This window comes from Colossoma macropomum, unplaced genomic scaffold, assembly GCF_904425465.1.
Source record: "Colossoma macropomum unplaced genomic scaffold, Colossoma_macropomum, whole genome shotgun sequence".
Taxonomy (NCBI): domain Eukaryota; kingdom Metazoa; phylum Chordata; class Actinopteri; order Characiformes; family Serrasalmidae; genus Colossoma; species Colossoma macropomum.
The window spans coordinates 2,991,254-3,007,008 of record NW_023494806.1 but is presented as its reverse complement, the minus strand read 5'-3'; the positions used below and the strand labels follow the sequence as shown (position 1 = coordinate 3,007,008).

The 15,755-nt window shown below is 40.3% G+C and overlaps 1 protein-coding gene across 5 annotated transcripts in view; it reads left to right on the top strand.

Annotated features, from left to right (window-relative positions):
* Nucleotides 1-15,755, top strand: part of ap1b1 (adaptor related protein complex 1 subunit beta 1) — an 82,138-nt gene continuing 66,383 nt past the window's right edge. For 4 of the 5 annotated variants that reach the window (XM_036598573.1, XM_036598570.1, XM_036598574.1 and 1 more), the window contains exons 1-3: nt 30-141; nt 4,390-4,450; nt 13,180-13,285. In XM_036598573.1, coding sequence (XP_036454466.1) covers nt 4,414-4,450; nt 13,180-13,285 — 143 coding nt within the window. In that variant the 5' untranslated portion in view covers nt 30-141; nt 4,390-4,413. Of the gene's footprint in view, nt 142-4,389; nt 4,451-13,179; nt 13,286-15,755 lie in introns of all 5 variants that reach the window. The other variant, XM_036598571.1, reaches the window with a different exon arrangement.

Below are 15,755 nucleotides of genomic sequence, written 5' to 3'. Positions count from 1 at the left end.
GGCTCCGTACCGTAGTAAGTAGGAAGTGTGAATCATATGAAGTGGGAGTGAAGCAGCGAAGCAGGCCGGACTCTGAACTCACTCTCTCGGTAAGCTCCAGCCCGGGCCGCCTTTCCTCTCCTTTCAGCCTCTTTAACTCAGGTACCGCATCTATATTTAACCTCCTCTGTGTACTTCTGTTTTTTTCCACCCTGCCCGCTCGAACAGCGGCTGCAGTCCGCGGGATTAAAGGCTTAACGAAGCCGGTGAGCGCTGCTCTGAGCCGCGGCGGCTAAGAAGGTCAGGGCTTTAGCTTTAGCGTTAGCCTCAGCTAGCCAGTCGCCGTTGGGGCGCGTTCATTCGTTAGCAGCGTTAGCACGACGGAGCGGCTCCATTCATCCGACTAACTTCGCCGGGATGGAGTGGGCGAGCCAGTTATGCGTGAGTGGATACGAAACAGTGATTGTTTGTCACGGAAACCAGTTTCTTGCCTTTGTTTGGGTTCGTAAAGGTGTTTTTGGTGGAAAACGTCGGCTTTAGCTTAGCGACGGTAGCTAGCCGCGTTAGCTTAGCCTAGCCTGTTTGGTTGAGTTTCAGCTTGTGTTGTTTTTCACTTTTATTTGTTATGACGAGAAAACAGTAAGAGTTAAATGCTGTAGAGGAGAGAAGAAGGACGGCTCACATTAGACAGAAACCTGTCAGTGCTGGATATCGGGATAATTGGCTGGTTTTGCCCGCTTTAATGCAGCTCGTATCTGCGGTGTAGCTATCTAGCTTACACGGCTGTTGTAAACATTAGATAAAGTTATCTCAGTTCTGCATTTGGGGGAGAATTGAAAGAATTAAAACTGTTTATTTGGGTGGTAGCAGCCCGTTACTTGAACTGACAGCACTACTGTTTTAGCTATCGCTTGCTAATTAACTTAGAGCTCTTCTGGCTTAAAGGGGACTTCCACCAGTCTTTCTAAATTTCCACATAATTCAGTCGCTGGGATGTCAACAAAGCCGTTCAGAGTGGTTTGGTGTGACGTGGTTCAGATTTCTTTAAGTTTCAGGTTTGTTTGTCATTTGCACAACATGTCAGGACATTCACGCATTGAGATGCTTGTGGAGAGGCTCAGATAATCACTCTACAGAGAGTAAACACAGTAAAAACAAAAATACAAGAAAATACTGAACTGAAATATTTTAAATATACACAAAATATAGAGACAGGAGTGACCTATGTAAGGAGAAAAAACCTCTCTGCTATGTACAAATATATTAATATTAAACAAGGGATAATCTGTGAACAATATATACATTTTAAAGTGACTTAAGTGACTCAGTGTTATTGGTAATTAAAGTGACTTAGTGTTAAAGTGTAATTGTCCCATAGCAGTAATATAATAATAATAATAATAATAATAATACTGACAAAGTGACTGAGTGAAATGGTAACCGGTGAAGGACCCACAGCTTCACAGCTTGTTCAGAAGCCTGACAGCCTGTGGGTAGAACCGGGTTGTTCTAGGCTGAATGCTGCGAAATCTCCTGCCTAATGGCAGGATGGTGAACAGGCTGTGTGCTGGGTGACGCTGTCTGGACTGGTAGATGTCCTGTAAGGCTGGTAGTTTGTTGCCTGTGATGGCTTCTGCCGTCCTCACCGCTCCTTTAAGGGCCTTGCGGTCGCAGGCAGTGCAGCTGCTGTACCAGACAGTGATGCGGCCTGTGAGGATGCTCTCTATGGTGCATCTGTAGAAGTTGGCTCACACTGCTGACTCTCTCCACTTCGGCTCCATTGATGAATAGGGGAGAGCGAGCGCCCCTCTGCAGCTTCCTGTAGTCCACATAGTCCGCTTTACAGTGGTGGTGATGGGAACCAGGGGTCGCCATGTCTACAACACAAATATGGACATTTTATTCATTATCCAAAACCACCAGTGAACCTACACGAGTCTTCTGAGTTTGTATGGAATGTTGATGATGGTGAAATAGTGATAAATCTAGAAACTAAGTTTTATTAGGGCCTACATTGCCTTATAACACACTTTGTATCTTTGCACAATTAATTGATCAAAATAACTTCTCGTAAAGCTACTGAGAAACAGTGTCTCAGATGTCAGGCCACGTATTCATAACCATTTTGTGTGTTTACTTTCTTTGAGGAAGCTTTTAGAGGTGAACGTCTGGTTCCTATCACCACCACTGTGAACAATTGGTATGTTTCTCTAGAACAGAGCGTTTCACAACAAACCACTCTGAACGACTCTCAGCGATTAAATGGTGCAGAAGTTTAGAAAAATTGTTGGAGTTCCCCTTTAACTACATTAATGCAGCTATAAACAGGCATAAATATCAAGTGATGATGTGGGTTAGGGACGGATTGATATGGGAGTTGTGGCCAAATCTTCCAATGTGGTACATAAACATTTTAAAAAATGTAGAAAATAGGACTATATATACCTGGATTAGCATTATAGAACAGTTTAAAATCCATTTCTGTAGGGTTTGAATGTAGATAAATGAAACACAGATATTTTAGCGCAGTGACCCACCTGCACCTAACCGTTCTGCTCTTGTCGAGTACGATAACTACGGCAAGAAATATAATAATCTAATAATCTGTCCAATGCTGATTATTTCATTTTAAGCAGTTACGTGCTGAAAACAGTATGAATACGATATCGTCTGTTTTGGCAATACATACCATGAGATTGAATGTGATCAATATCACACAGCTCGGATTTGTGCTACTGTTAACCTGCTTAACCCTGACGTTAGCTTAGCCAAAATGTTTGACTGGCTGCCTTAAACAAACTTCATTTGTTTGCCTTGTGGTTGAAGGAATGATCCACTAAAAAAGCAAGTTTTCCCAGTTTTTCCTCCCCTTACTCCCCTTACTTATTAATCAACATATATATATATATGTGTGTGTGTGTGTGTGTGTGTGTGTGTGTGTCAGTCCATTTTATCAGCTCCACTTACTATATAGGTGCACTTTGTAGTTCTACAGTTACAGACTGTAGTCCATCTGTTTCTCTACTTTGTTAGCCCCCTTTTACCCTGTTCTTCAGTGGTCAGGACCCCCATGGACCCTCACAGAGCAGGTACTATTTGAGTGGTGGATCATTCTCAGCACTGCAGTATCACTGACATGGTGGTGGTGTGTTAGTGTGTGTTGTGCTGGTCTGAGTGGATCAGACACAGCAGTGCTGCTGGAGTTTTTAAACACCTCAGTGTCACTGCTGGACTGAGAATAGTCCACCAACCAAAAATATCCAGCCAACAGCGTCCTGTGGGCAGCGTCCTGTGACCACTGATGAAGGACTAGAGGATGACCAACACAAACTGTGCAGCAGCAGATGAGCTATCGTCTCTGACTCTACATCTACAAGGTGGACCGACAAGGTAGGAGTGTCTAATTGAGTGGACAGTGAGTGGACACAGTGTTTAAAAACTCCAGCAGCACTGCTGTGTCTGATCCACTCGCACCAGCACAGCACACACTAACACACCACCACCACGTCAGTGTCACTGCAGTGCTGAGAATGATCCACCACCCAAATAGAACCTGCTCTGAGAGGGTCCATGGGGGTCCTGACCACTGAAGAACAGGGTAAAAGGGGGCTAACAAAGTATGCAGAGAAACAGATGGACTACAGTCTGTAACTGTAGAACTACAAAGTGCACCTATATAGTAAGTGGAGCTGAAACAAGTTACAGTTTCAAAACATATCATTCACAATCCAGTGCATATATGGAAGGTAAGCCTGTTTTGAATTCAGTAGTTGCTTTTAGCAGTTAAGCCCCGCCCATTCACACTGAAGTTAGTGATTTAGCCTGGGCTACTTTTTCAATAAGGTATAATACAGGGCAGCCAATCAGAACAGAGCTCATTTACATATGTCTTAAAGGCACAGTCTGTTTAATTCTAAGATCTAAAGAGACATACTGTAGAAATGAATTATGAAAAATGCGGGATATGGGCCCTTTAAGTCCTCTCTGTAGTCCGAAGCGCTGTTTGTGTTTGCAGGACCTCAGTGCTCTGGAGGTGAGGGTTACAGAGATTCTGGATAACAGGAAACGGGGAAAGTGCTGTGTTCTGCAGGGTCGGAGCCGGAGAGGGGAGGGGCGGCGGCTGGACTGGCTGACTAAGGAATAAAGACTGTAGAAGTGTGTTTGTAGGGGCTTTTTTGCAGGGCTGTAAGTAAACTGCAGCAGTGAGGGTCACCAGGGTAGAGATAGAGAGCTTCCTTTAGTTTTCATGAACACGCACTTCTGGACTTTCCCGTCTCCACTGTTATCTTTTTAACACCATCGCGCTCTCTCTCTCTTTCTCTTTCTCTCAGGTTGTGGTTGAAGGAGGTATATTTGAGAGAATATTGATAAGTTTTGCTTTTCTTGACTGCTTTTTTTTTTCTCGTGCAGGAAAACAGAGGCTTGGGATCCAAGATGACTGACTCGAAATATTTCACCACCACCAAGAAAGGTGGGTTTTTTGATGTTTTTCAGTTTTTGACATAATTGGAAAATGCCTGTTGTTCTTTATCTTGTATGTAAATTTCATGAGGAATGGACTAAAAGAAACGACCCAAAATGACTTGGAAAAAAGTCTGTAAAACAGGTTTTCTTCCGACAACAGCTATATATATATGTGTGTGTGTGTGTGTGTGTGTGTGTGTGTGTGTGTGTGTGTGTGTGTGTCAGTCAACCTTTTAACTCAGTTCTTTGAGGTAGATCCTCATTTACAGTGTGGCCGAGCCGATACAGAAATCAGGGATAAAGAAGTTGGATAGTAAAAAATACATTGCATGTGCTAAAAAGTACTAATAATTGTAGTGCAGGAATTTAATAGAATAAAAGTAAAGATATCAACAAACTATTAGCATAACAATAGATAAATAACAGATCGATAAGGATAAAAAAAATAATAAAACCTAATTAATGAAATATATAGGAAAATATGAGATGTAAGACAAATTACCAGTAAAAAATAAAAAAATAAATAGCAAGAACAAGATATATATATCCTGTTCCACAAATGGTTAAATGCCTTATTTTTTACATTTTACATATTATTATTGAAATATATTTGTGATATTACTCAGTTGGAATGGTTTCCAGTGTACTATTAAAAGCACAGAAAAACACAATTTAGAAAACAAAACTGCGCCTGAAACTATTTACACTGTTTATTTAAGTTTATTTGTCTTTTAAAAAACTGAAGGGCCGGCAACTTATTTTCTTAACTAGAACCAGGTTGATCAGCTGGCCAACAAGCTTGATTAATATCAGAAACTTTGAATTAAGGTACTTACTGTATGATTCATTGTAAAGCTGCAATGTAAAGAAGTAAAGAATGAGTTTCAAGTGTTTTGGTCAGCATTAAACCCATAAATCCAAGCTGACTCCTTCCTATATAGTGCGCTATGTAAGTCATGAAATTCGGGCTTCTACACTGAAACAGTGCACTGGTATCACCAGTGGTATCACCGATACCGATACTGCATTTAAGTGTCAGTATTGGTTCAGTTACCGACAGTGCAGCAACCCTAATAATTTGTGTATTTTATCATATTTTACGTTTAATGCTGTTTTATAAAACCATTAAGCCAATTATTGCTTAATATTGCTTTATTAAGTACCTTTCCAAAAAATAAGAAGTACAAAAGTAGCATCTCAAGAAACAACTGAAGTAATGAGTATCTTCTAGAACTGCAGTGGAACTTCTTAGTACATCCAGCATCTTTCAGCAAAGGAAGTGACGTTTGTTATATTCTGTTTTTCTCTTTTTGGTCTAAAATAATGGACTAAATCTCTGAAGTGGGAGGTGTGACCCATCACAGAGCAGCATGTGTGCTAAACCAACACAACAGAATAAAATTGAACCCCAAATAACTCGATGTTAATGATTAAAATGGAACATATTAATGAGTTAAAATGTTACTGAGTGAAAAGTAGATTACTCTCCTCACTAAGATGCTTGAGTAGAAGTGAGAGTATCAGTTGAAGAGTACAGATTAATCACAATTTCACATAGAACTGAGTGAATGGAACCAGTTACTATTTGTGTATCATTACACTGACCTCAGGTATCTTGCATGTCACTCAAAACAAATAAGTTCCCCGTAGTCGAGGGTAAGAAGGGGCAATTAGCTGAAAATGTCAAAAACACATCAGAGAGTGTCAGACGGGAAACAGTTTCACTCTGATTTGCGCAGAATAATTACCTTTCAGTGACATTGCAGAGCATTCAAGCTCATTAAATATAATTAACCAGGAGCCACCCACGTCTAAAAGCCTCAGCGTGATTCTCAAACGAGGCTCATGTTTATCACACTGGAGGCCTTTTTGTGTCACTGTGAAAGCAAACTAATAACCCAGGCACTATTTTTTTGGGGGAAAAAGGACAAAAATCACCCCCCTTGTAAAAGCGCCATCCACATTTCCATCTCTTTTGATTAATATAATGTGAATTCTCTGAAGTCTGAAATGGAAAATCTATAGAATTAAAAAGAGCGTATACTTTGTTTTGTAACAGCAATCACACCAGACTGTCACCTGTCACGGTTTTCTTTGTGGTGTGGAGCAAAAATTCAGATGGTTATGGATTTTTTTTCTTTTAATATTATGTTTATTAAGTATTTCAAATGCTCTCATTGGAAAACTGGAGAGATTTGACCAAACATACACCAGAAAATGTTTCCAAATATTATAGAAGACGTTCGTTTTAGAACGTAACAGGTGTGTCAAGTAGTCCAGAGATACATGCTCAAAAACAGCTCTGTCCCAGCTCGATATAGAGGGTGTTTTATCTGTTATCCGTTGTAATAAATACGTTTCCTCGCACAGAATATTAAAACATATTGACAGAGTTTTTCTATAACTTTTTAACTCCTTGGAACCACCGGTTGTTCCAAAACGCACTTCGTCATATTCTTTACTTCATAACTGTCATATTTTATGAGCTTCATTCTAAAGGTGGGGGTCGTATGAGAGCTGTAACTGTCTTCTTTCCAGTCAAATAGATGGGTGATGTAATTTTAAACCCGTATAATAAAAGAAGCTGAACTCACAATTTTTTTTCTACTGAAAGTCGACCCATTTTTCCACAAATCTGGGCTATAAACTATAAACAGATGGCGTCTCTTCAGTGATCTGCTCTGTAAACATTATTTTTATAAAATAATACAAAGAGTGTCTAAGATTTTTGGCTTTCAGCAGTAAATTGTAAGCATATAGCGATATGTGTATCATAAAACACATTCTCTGTTAATTTGAGGGGAACTTTCACAAAAAAAACCCCAAAATGTACATTTATTTCATGCAGTTACTGAATAATTTGCCTTACGATTTTGGGCATGAAATTCAGATGGACAAACCGAAATACACCCACGAGCTTAAGAGGTGTGCCAATATAATTATTTGGCAACCCAAGCAATAGATACGATGGATCCATTCTTACATCAGTTCCGAAAATCTTGTACAGGTTCTGTGAGATCTCTCCCCGAAACTTTTGAATTCTGTAACAAGTCCACAAACCAATGAGTGAGGCTCCTTGTCTCTACTTTACATTTAGGACACATGGGAGAAAAGTCCTCCTTAAACTTACTGCGATGACATGGAGATATGTGTGCTCTGTGTGCGTAGCTAATGAGTGTTAGCTAGAGCTGCAACAGTTAATCCATTAATCGATTAGTTGTCATCTATTAAATTAATCTGCAACTATTTTGTTTAAGCAAAATCTTTAAGAAAAAAAGTACAAATTCTCTGATTGCTGCTTCTTAAATTTGAATATTTTCTGGTTTCTTTACTCCTCTGTGACGTCAAACATCAAAGACGTTTGAGGGTGTCACCTTGGGCTTCGGGAATCGCTGAGAGACATTTTTTCACCGTTTTCTGACATTTTATAGACCAAACAGCTAATCGATTAATCGTAAAATAATCAACAGATTAATCGTCAATGAAAATAATCGTTAGTTGCAGCTCTACTGTTAACATTAGGATATTCCCTTAATATGTTATCGAGGAAGCTAGTAGATCTGTTGTGTTTGGGCAGAAAAGGCTGCCTTTCTATTCGAGAGGGTTTGTGTGTCTGTGTGAAGTGATGTGTCCTTTCTTACAAAGACCCTTACCTGAAAAAGCGAACCAAGTCATGTATGAATGACGTTATAGGCGGTTCTGATGTGAGGTGATTTTGACGGAAGCATAAAATTGAAATGCACAGCTAATGTTAGTATAAATTCCAGATCCAGGAGTGTCTGACGGTCAGAAGCATGACTGGGACACATACAGATGACTTTTGACGAAGCCGAAGTCGGCTTGTATTCAAATTTGTCGTTGCACCTTAAATGCTGTAGCACTTGCATTCAGGTGCCTGAATGTAAGAACGCAGCATTTAAGGTGTAATGGAAAATTTGAACAATAAAGCTGGCGAATAAGAAGCTGAATTCAGATGTGAAGCAACATTTAGCATCATTTTTGCTGGCTGAGGGTCAAGCGTTAGAAAGAAACACTGACTGTTGTTAAAATATGGTTCTTGTTAATCAGTAAAAGAACATCCCAGAATAATGAGCCACCGTTAACCTACAAAAGTAGGTTCACTCACACATCAGAAAATGTTTTTTATTAAAAAAATAATAGATTGTCATAGTTGGGTGAAATCTTGTATCTCCATTGTTTTCCGTTTTTCAACATAATCTAAAATCAGCTGTCCTTTGCATTGAGTGGATCAGTAGAAATGGCCCAAAACTATAACTTCTGTTAAAAGTTATGTTTAAAAGATAAAAGATATGTTTTATCCCTGTCCTGTAAAGTTACCTTTTCGGACATACAAGATTTTGTCCCGACAGCGACGATATTTACTGTGATATATAACAAAACTATCAGAAAGTTGTGGTTGTATAGTGTAGTGGGAAACATCTCTGCCTTCTACGCTGTAGCCTGGGGTTCAGTCCCCCGCCTAGGGCAGCACCCTTCACTATACCAATATGGCTGCGTTCACACAGCAGGTAAAAGTGGCCGAAATCTGATTTTCTCACCAAATTCAATTTTTTTTTGTTTGGCTGTTCACATTATCTTTTAAATGTGATCTGTATGCGTCATCAGCCTGAACAGATCAGCTCCTAAACTGACCCACATGCGAGAAAGAGCAGAGCTTCATGTGGCTCATCCAGAGGTAAACAGTCATGACGCCAGTCGCTCCCGGAGGTTTCAGTTTAATCTTCGCCAGCATCACAGGAGCGAGTATAAAGTTCCAGTGATTGACAGCTGGACTCATCACGCAGAATGTGTTCAAGTTTGCCATAAAAAGGGCGTGTTATTCTGCCGCGGCCACTTCTTTGGTTCGTGTCCTCGGATTCTTTAAACTGTTCTTTGGCGCTGCAGCCTCGGCCTCCTCCTCCTAAATGTTGAGTCTCAGCAGCGGAAATTATGACGAATGTTGAGTTAGATTGACGTAAAAGTCGCATGAATTCTGATCTGGCTGTTCAGACGGAGTCGCGTTGCCGCAGATCGGATACGTATCGGATTTCAGTACCACATATGAAAGCGTCTCGAATCGGAATTGAATGTCTGATTCAGTGTGTTTATCTGTTCACACTGACACACAGACACACCTCTGTGTCACATATGAAGAAAAAGATCGGATTCGGGCCACTTTTACCTGCCGTGTCAACAAAGCCTAAGAGTCCTTGGGCAAGACTCCTAACACTACCTTCACCTACCTGTGTAAAATGTAAAATTGTAAGTCGCTCTGGATAAGAGCGTCTGCCAAATGCCATAAATGTAAATGTAAAATTTTAATTATACTGTGTCATAAATTTTTGGCCAACTGCCATCTTCAAGAAGAGTTTATTTCCTGAACGTAAGAATCTGGGTGGAGTCTCTTTTGAGAGCCGCAGTTTCCCCGCAGAGCTTTGAGATTGGAGTTGTTTGAGTTTGTGATGAAAGCTTGCGGCACTTGCTGGTGGAACTGAAGATCCGTGTTTATATTGACTCACTGGTGTCTCAAGCTGAGCCTGACCTAAACAGTCTTGCGCCATCGTCACAGCACTGCTGAGTGTTATATTGCTGTTGATGGCGTCTTCTGTTTTTCTAACACAGACATGAGAGGGAGCAGAGTGGGCTGACTGTGTGAGGATGAACTCAGTCTTGCATTGAAAACACTGAAATGTAATATGTGGAGGGCCATGATTACTCAGTTACTCTCAAGTCTCAGTAACAATAAAAAATCAATCGATTGTTCTTGATGAATTGAATTCATTGTCAGTAATATTGCCAGCATATTTTGAATTCTCCACCTGCAGGAATACAGGTAGGAATACATTTTTTGGTGGGCCCAACTTGGTAGAACTTCCCAACACATTTATGTCTCACAGTGTCATTACGTCAGGCCTGTTGTTGACAGCAGTGCAGTGATCACCCTTCCTATTCCAGCCTTTCCAACCTGTGGTGATAGAAGAAAATAGCAATCAATCGGAATGCAGGATACACATAAACACAATCAACACCACACTATAAGACGTGCATCGGCCCACCACAGACACATTTAGGCAATGAAGACGACATAAGAGTCAAAATCAAACAGTTGCGATGTACAAGGTAACACAACAACGCTACCTTAAAAAGCTAAATCTGTGGGGCTCCCGAGTGGCGCAACCGTCTAAGCGTTGGCCCTATCATCAGGAGATCGCGAGTTCGATCCCTGGTGATGCTACAGCCGTCCGTAGCCGGGAGTCCAAGAGAGCACAATTGGCTTCGCTCTCTCTGGGTGGGTGGGATGGCCCCTCCTTTTCCCCCCATCACTCAGCGCGATGCTAGTCAGCGCAGACGTCTGTTAGCTGACGTAACAGATCTGGCGGTTGGCGCTTTCCTCCGGCTGTCCAGTGACGTTGCGTGAGCGGCAGCTCGAAAAGAAGCGGTGGTGCTTCACAGGTCTCGGAGGAAGCCTGTGTTAGCCTTCACCCTCCTAGTGCTGATAGCATCGTGTGATTGGGGGAGTCCTAACTAGCGGGTGGAATTGGAGACGACTAAATTGGGGAGAAAATCGGGTAAAAAAAAAAGCTAAATCTAATCGTTGTAGTCCAGGAGTCGCAACCCAAATGTGAAGAAGAGCCATTTTGTCCTTTCAACAAAAATCTAACCACCTTGGGAGCCACAACATTTTTTGTCTGTTTTACCGTTTGGCTGTAAATCTGTCTCAGTATGTGCTAATGTGCTAGTATAGACTAAAAATATAATATAAATAAAAATGCAGACTTACTTTGCTCTGCTTTAAGCTTTAGCTCAGCTATAGCCGCTTTTCTCGCATCTCCAGCAGGAAACTTTTCTGCAAAAGTTAAACAGTTTCTTGTAAAACGCTGACTTTACGAGACTGAAGTCGCCTCTCATTCGCCAGATTCTTGTTCGAATATTTCCGGTCCACCTTAAGTGGTGCCTGAGGTGACAGAATGTAACTGCTGCACCATTTAAGGTGGAACGGGAAAATTTCAACAGGAAGCTGAAGTGTTTGACAGTTTCCCGTGGCACATTAAACGTATCAGGAAACCAGCTGGAGTGATTATAAATGCAAATAAGTCCGCTCATCTCCAGCGTTCGTCTTAAATCTTTCTCTTTGCTTTTTTGTTAGCTACTAGCTAGCCGAGATTGTTGCTATGGTGACCAGCAGTCTGCGCTGATCTTCAGGGTTAAAGGGTGAATTAGCAGTTCTACATTAACTCCAGAGTTTAAGACCATTTATTGTTAAACTGTGTTGAACGATCAGCAGAGCTTTATTTTACTGTAAAGGAGGATTATTTTATTTTTACCTACAAATCTAATTCTGCTGTGGCCGCATGTTGCCGACCCCATTCTTGGCTAAAGCAAGAACAATACAATGAACCTAAAGAAGACAACGTGACTGAGATAAAATCTGACAGCCAGAATGTGCAAAGATGAGGAAAAACAACTTAAAATCCAAAACTATGATGAAAAATGGGCCCCATTCACCAGAATCTTCCTAAGTTTATTCTTAAATGTGTTCTTGATAAAGGTCCTAAGAAAAAGTCTACGTCAGGTTCATGACGTGTTCTTAAAGCACAGAACTGTTCTCACCTTTGTGCTCTTGAGTTTGTGTAGATTCTGTTCTTACCAAAGAACAAATCCCAAACAGGAAAATACTGTTGAATGTCAGAATCTTCGTGAAAACTGCTTAAGTGGGTTTGAAGAAGAAATTCCTTCTTCAGAACGGTTGGTGAATGAGACCCAGCGTTATTATGTCTTGCCTTTGATGACTCGATGCATTGAAGTAACATTAGAAGTTTGACATTTTAACAAAGTTTATTTCAGCTTTTGTACTAAAAGAGCACTGTAAGTACCAAATTCACAGAAAACTGATGACATCAACAGGTTTTAAATTTTTCGTTTTGGATGGGCAGAAAACGACGTAGTCTTCAGGACGGAATCTCACTTTTAAACGTTTTAAACGTTTTTGACCACAGCTGGAGCTTCACATTGAAACACTGGCGCGACTGATAATAAACCGAAGGCTTGAGGCAATGGCGGACACTTTGCCAGCACTTCACTCACAGTAACTTCACACACATTCAGCAGAAACACCAGTGCTATCACAATAAGAGTCCTGTATAATTCTACCGTTAAACTTAAGTTTACTTGATTTAATTAAACGCTAAGATATTGGTTAAACTATATCCTTTTTTCTACTAGTACTACTAAAATTAGTTGTAGTAATTTATTATTATTATTATTATTATTATTATTATTAGTTGCTATTATCATTTCTATTGTTGTTGTTGTTGTTGTTATTATGTTATTATTATATTATTATTATTATTATTAATATTATTATTATTATTATTATTACTAATAGCTGCAGTAGTAGTGTTATCGTTTGTGGTGACAGTAGAATTGCTTATAAATATTGCCTAAGAACCCTTTAAATGGCCAGTTTTAATACAAACTTCTATAACATAATAATAACTCAGCCTGTTTGAATTAAAGTCCCTGTAGTTACTGTATAAGAAGATTATGTAATCCTAGTTTAAGGGGTTAAATGAGTCTATATATTATATTAATACATTAAGTTCTTACAAAAAAATATGGGACACATTGTTTTTTCCCCACCCAGCCACCTTTGGAGGAGACCCCCTGGATAGTAGCCTCAAGCTCATTTCGAGGAACCGTCAGTAAACCTGATTTGTTTTGTGTTTCTTCTCACAGGGGAGATCTTTGAGCTGAAGGCAGAGCTGAACAGCGATAAGAAAGAGAAGAAGAAGGAGGCGGTGAAGAAGGTCATTGCCTCTATGACGGTGGGGAAAGATGTGAGGTGAGTGAGAGGACACGTGACGTCACTCAGGCCATTAGCGGCGCTTATGGTTATGTGTGTTCATAATTACACTTCACTCATGCAAGGTTAAGGGTATATATATATACATCATTTATTAGAGAGCGGAAGGAACACGCCAGCATTTTTCAACATATATCTCTCTGCGGTATGTGTAGCACACGGTCCAATACCGCTGACAGCAATGTTTGCACATTCCACCGTACTTAGAACAGAAAACGCGCTCATAATAGAAGACAGTGGGAAGATGCTGAAGCATTCAGCCTTATTGTCTGTGGTAGTCAAGCATACAATGCAGAGGCAGCAGATATTAAGTATATGCTCTGATCTGACTTCTTAAGTCTTGCTACCAATTTCAGTACCTGAGCTCAGCAGTCCCAGTCTGATATTTCTTTTTTCTTCAATTTAAATTGTGTATACACCTCCTTTAATATGCTGTTACAATCGAAGAGTTCCTGAGGTGCCCATTGTAAGCAACTTCGATAGGATATTTAAAATAAACTTGACAAGTATTTCATATTTAAACCTATTCTTTTGATTTGTTCAATTGCTAATCTATTCTAACATATATATCACCCATCTGACAGTCTATGTTAAATTGGTATAAAATGTGAAAGTCTGATAAATTATTATTATTATTATTTTTTTACTAATGAAGCTCATGTGAAGCAACACAGAAGTAGAATTTGGAACGACGCTTCCATTTTAGGCTGGGTGTGCACTACTCTATTTTTAGCCCAATTTTAAGCCCAATTTGCCCCTTCCGACACATTTTCACAATCTGAAGCGATTTTCCAGGTTGGGAGCTCAATCGGAAGCGACTGATGGTGGGGATGATCTGGTAGTGTGAAAGGAGAAACGAGTGAATCTTTAACCCTGCAATCGAACTCTGAAGTGACCAGAGACCCTCTGATACCATCAAACATGTTTAATATTTATGACTCCTGCAGTGTGAGAAGCTGAGAGGTTTACTCAACATGTGATTTAAACAACAGCCAATCAGAGAGCTAGAAGAGCGGAGAAACAGGCCAAGAGACGTGTATGAACAGCAGAGGAGCTGCGTGTAAAACACAGACAGATAAGAGAAGATATCATGTTTATAATGTTGGATCCAGACGTCAAAACTCTCTCTTTACAATTTCAGCTCAGCTGGCAGTTTGTAGTGAAATACAGGGTGATTCAAAAAGATTCATTCGATTTCAAAATGATTTGTTTCTCTTGTAAATCGTTACAGATCAATGCAGTGAACTGTAAATGGTTTAAATGAGCATAAAGTTTATTATGTAATGTTACAAGTGCTCAGTATGAACCTCCTCCAGCTGTACAGACAACATCAACACCATAGTCAGATTCGTCCCATACTGGATTGAGCGTGTCGGGTGTCGCTGCACTCACGGCTCTTTCAGTGCGATTTCGGAGATCATCCAGTGTTGTGGAACCAACGACGAACGCTCTGAGCTGTTGGAGCTTCACTGCCCACGAAAATCACACTGCACAGTTATGACTGATTCACTCTTATTGAAGTGGAGAACGCAGAACGCTTTCTGCTCAGGGGTCTCATCTCCTCTCAGACTGAAGGGAGCCATCTTCCACTGACAGTCAGAGACTCTATGACCCCCTCTTTCAATTGGATTGTGATTGGTTCCTCGGCACCTCACGGTTGTAAAAATATGGAGCTTTGAAATCGTATTAATCTTTTTGAATCACCCTGTATTTTTCCAGCTCTCGCTGTATCAGCGCTTCTCAGCACATATTAATCCCCAGTTTGCGCTTTCGCTGGGCATAAAATTACCAACAGGTCCGGTAAGTTCAGCTCTGTTTGTGTCGTGATCTGAGGAGATCTGGGAGTTTGAGTTCTTATTCGTAGAGAAACTCAGTGACAGACTGACGTTAAGTTTGTGATGCTCTCCGTTTTAGATCGGGGAGTGAACGCCCAGCCTTAGAGCTTAGCAGCTCTGAGAGACAGCACTGATAGTGTATCGGTCACATTTGGCCGATACCGATCCGTCAGTACCGCTGTCAGTACCGATCCAATGTATCAGATTGTTACATCCCCTTTCTTTAACTTTCTAAGACCCAAGCTTTGTTGCTTGCTGCTAGAGCTGGGTGAAATATATATGTATTAATATTGTTATAAATTATTTCACAATACAGGACAATATTCTTTTCTGAACACATTGTGCACTTTGTCAGTACTTTGTAGACACTGGCCAGCTGCATGTTTCATTATAAAGAGAGCAAAATTAGTCCCGTTTAACTGGATTTAGTGCCAGATGTTGAATAAAAATCATTCTTTTCACAGTTTTTGATAGTGTTTTTTAAAAATGTAGCACTACTGGTTCTTTTTTTCTCTGTTCCAGGTGATCAGATGTCTGAAAAAAGAAATGTGATGTATCATGTATTGTGAAAATTTCTCGGAGTATCACAATATTATATTTTTGCCGTATCCCTC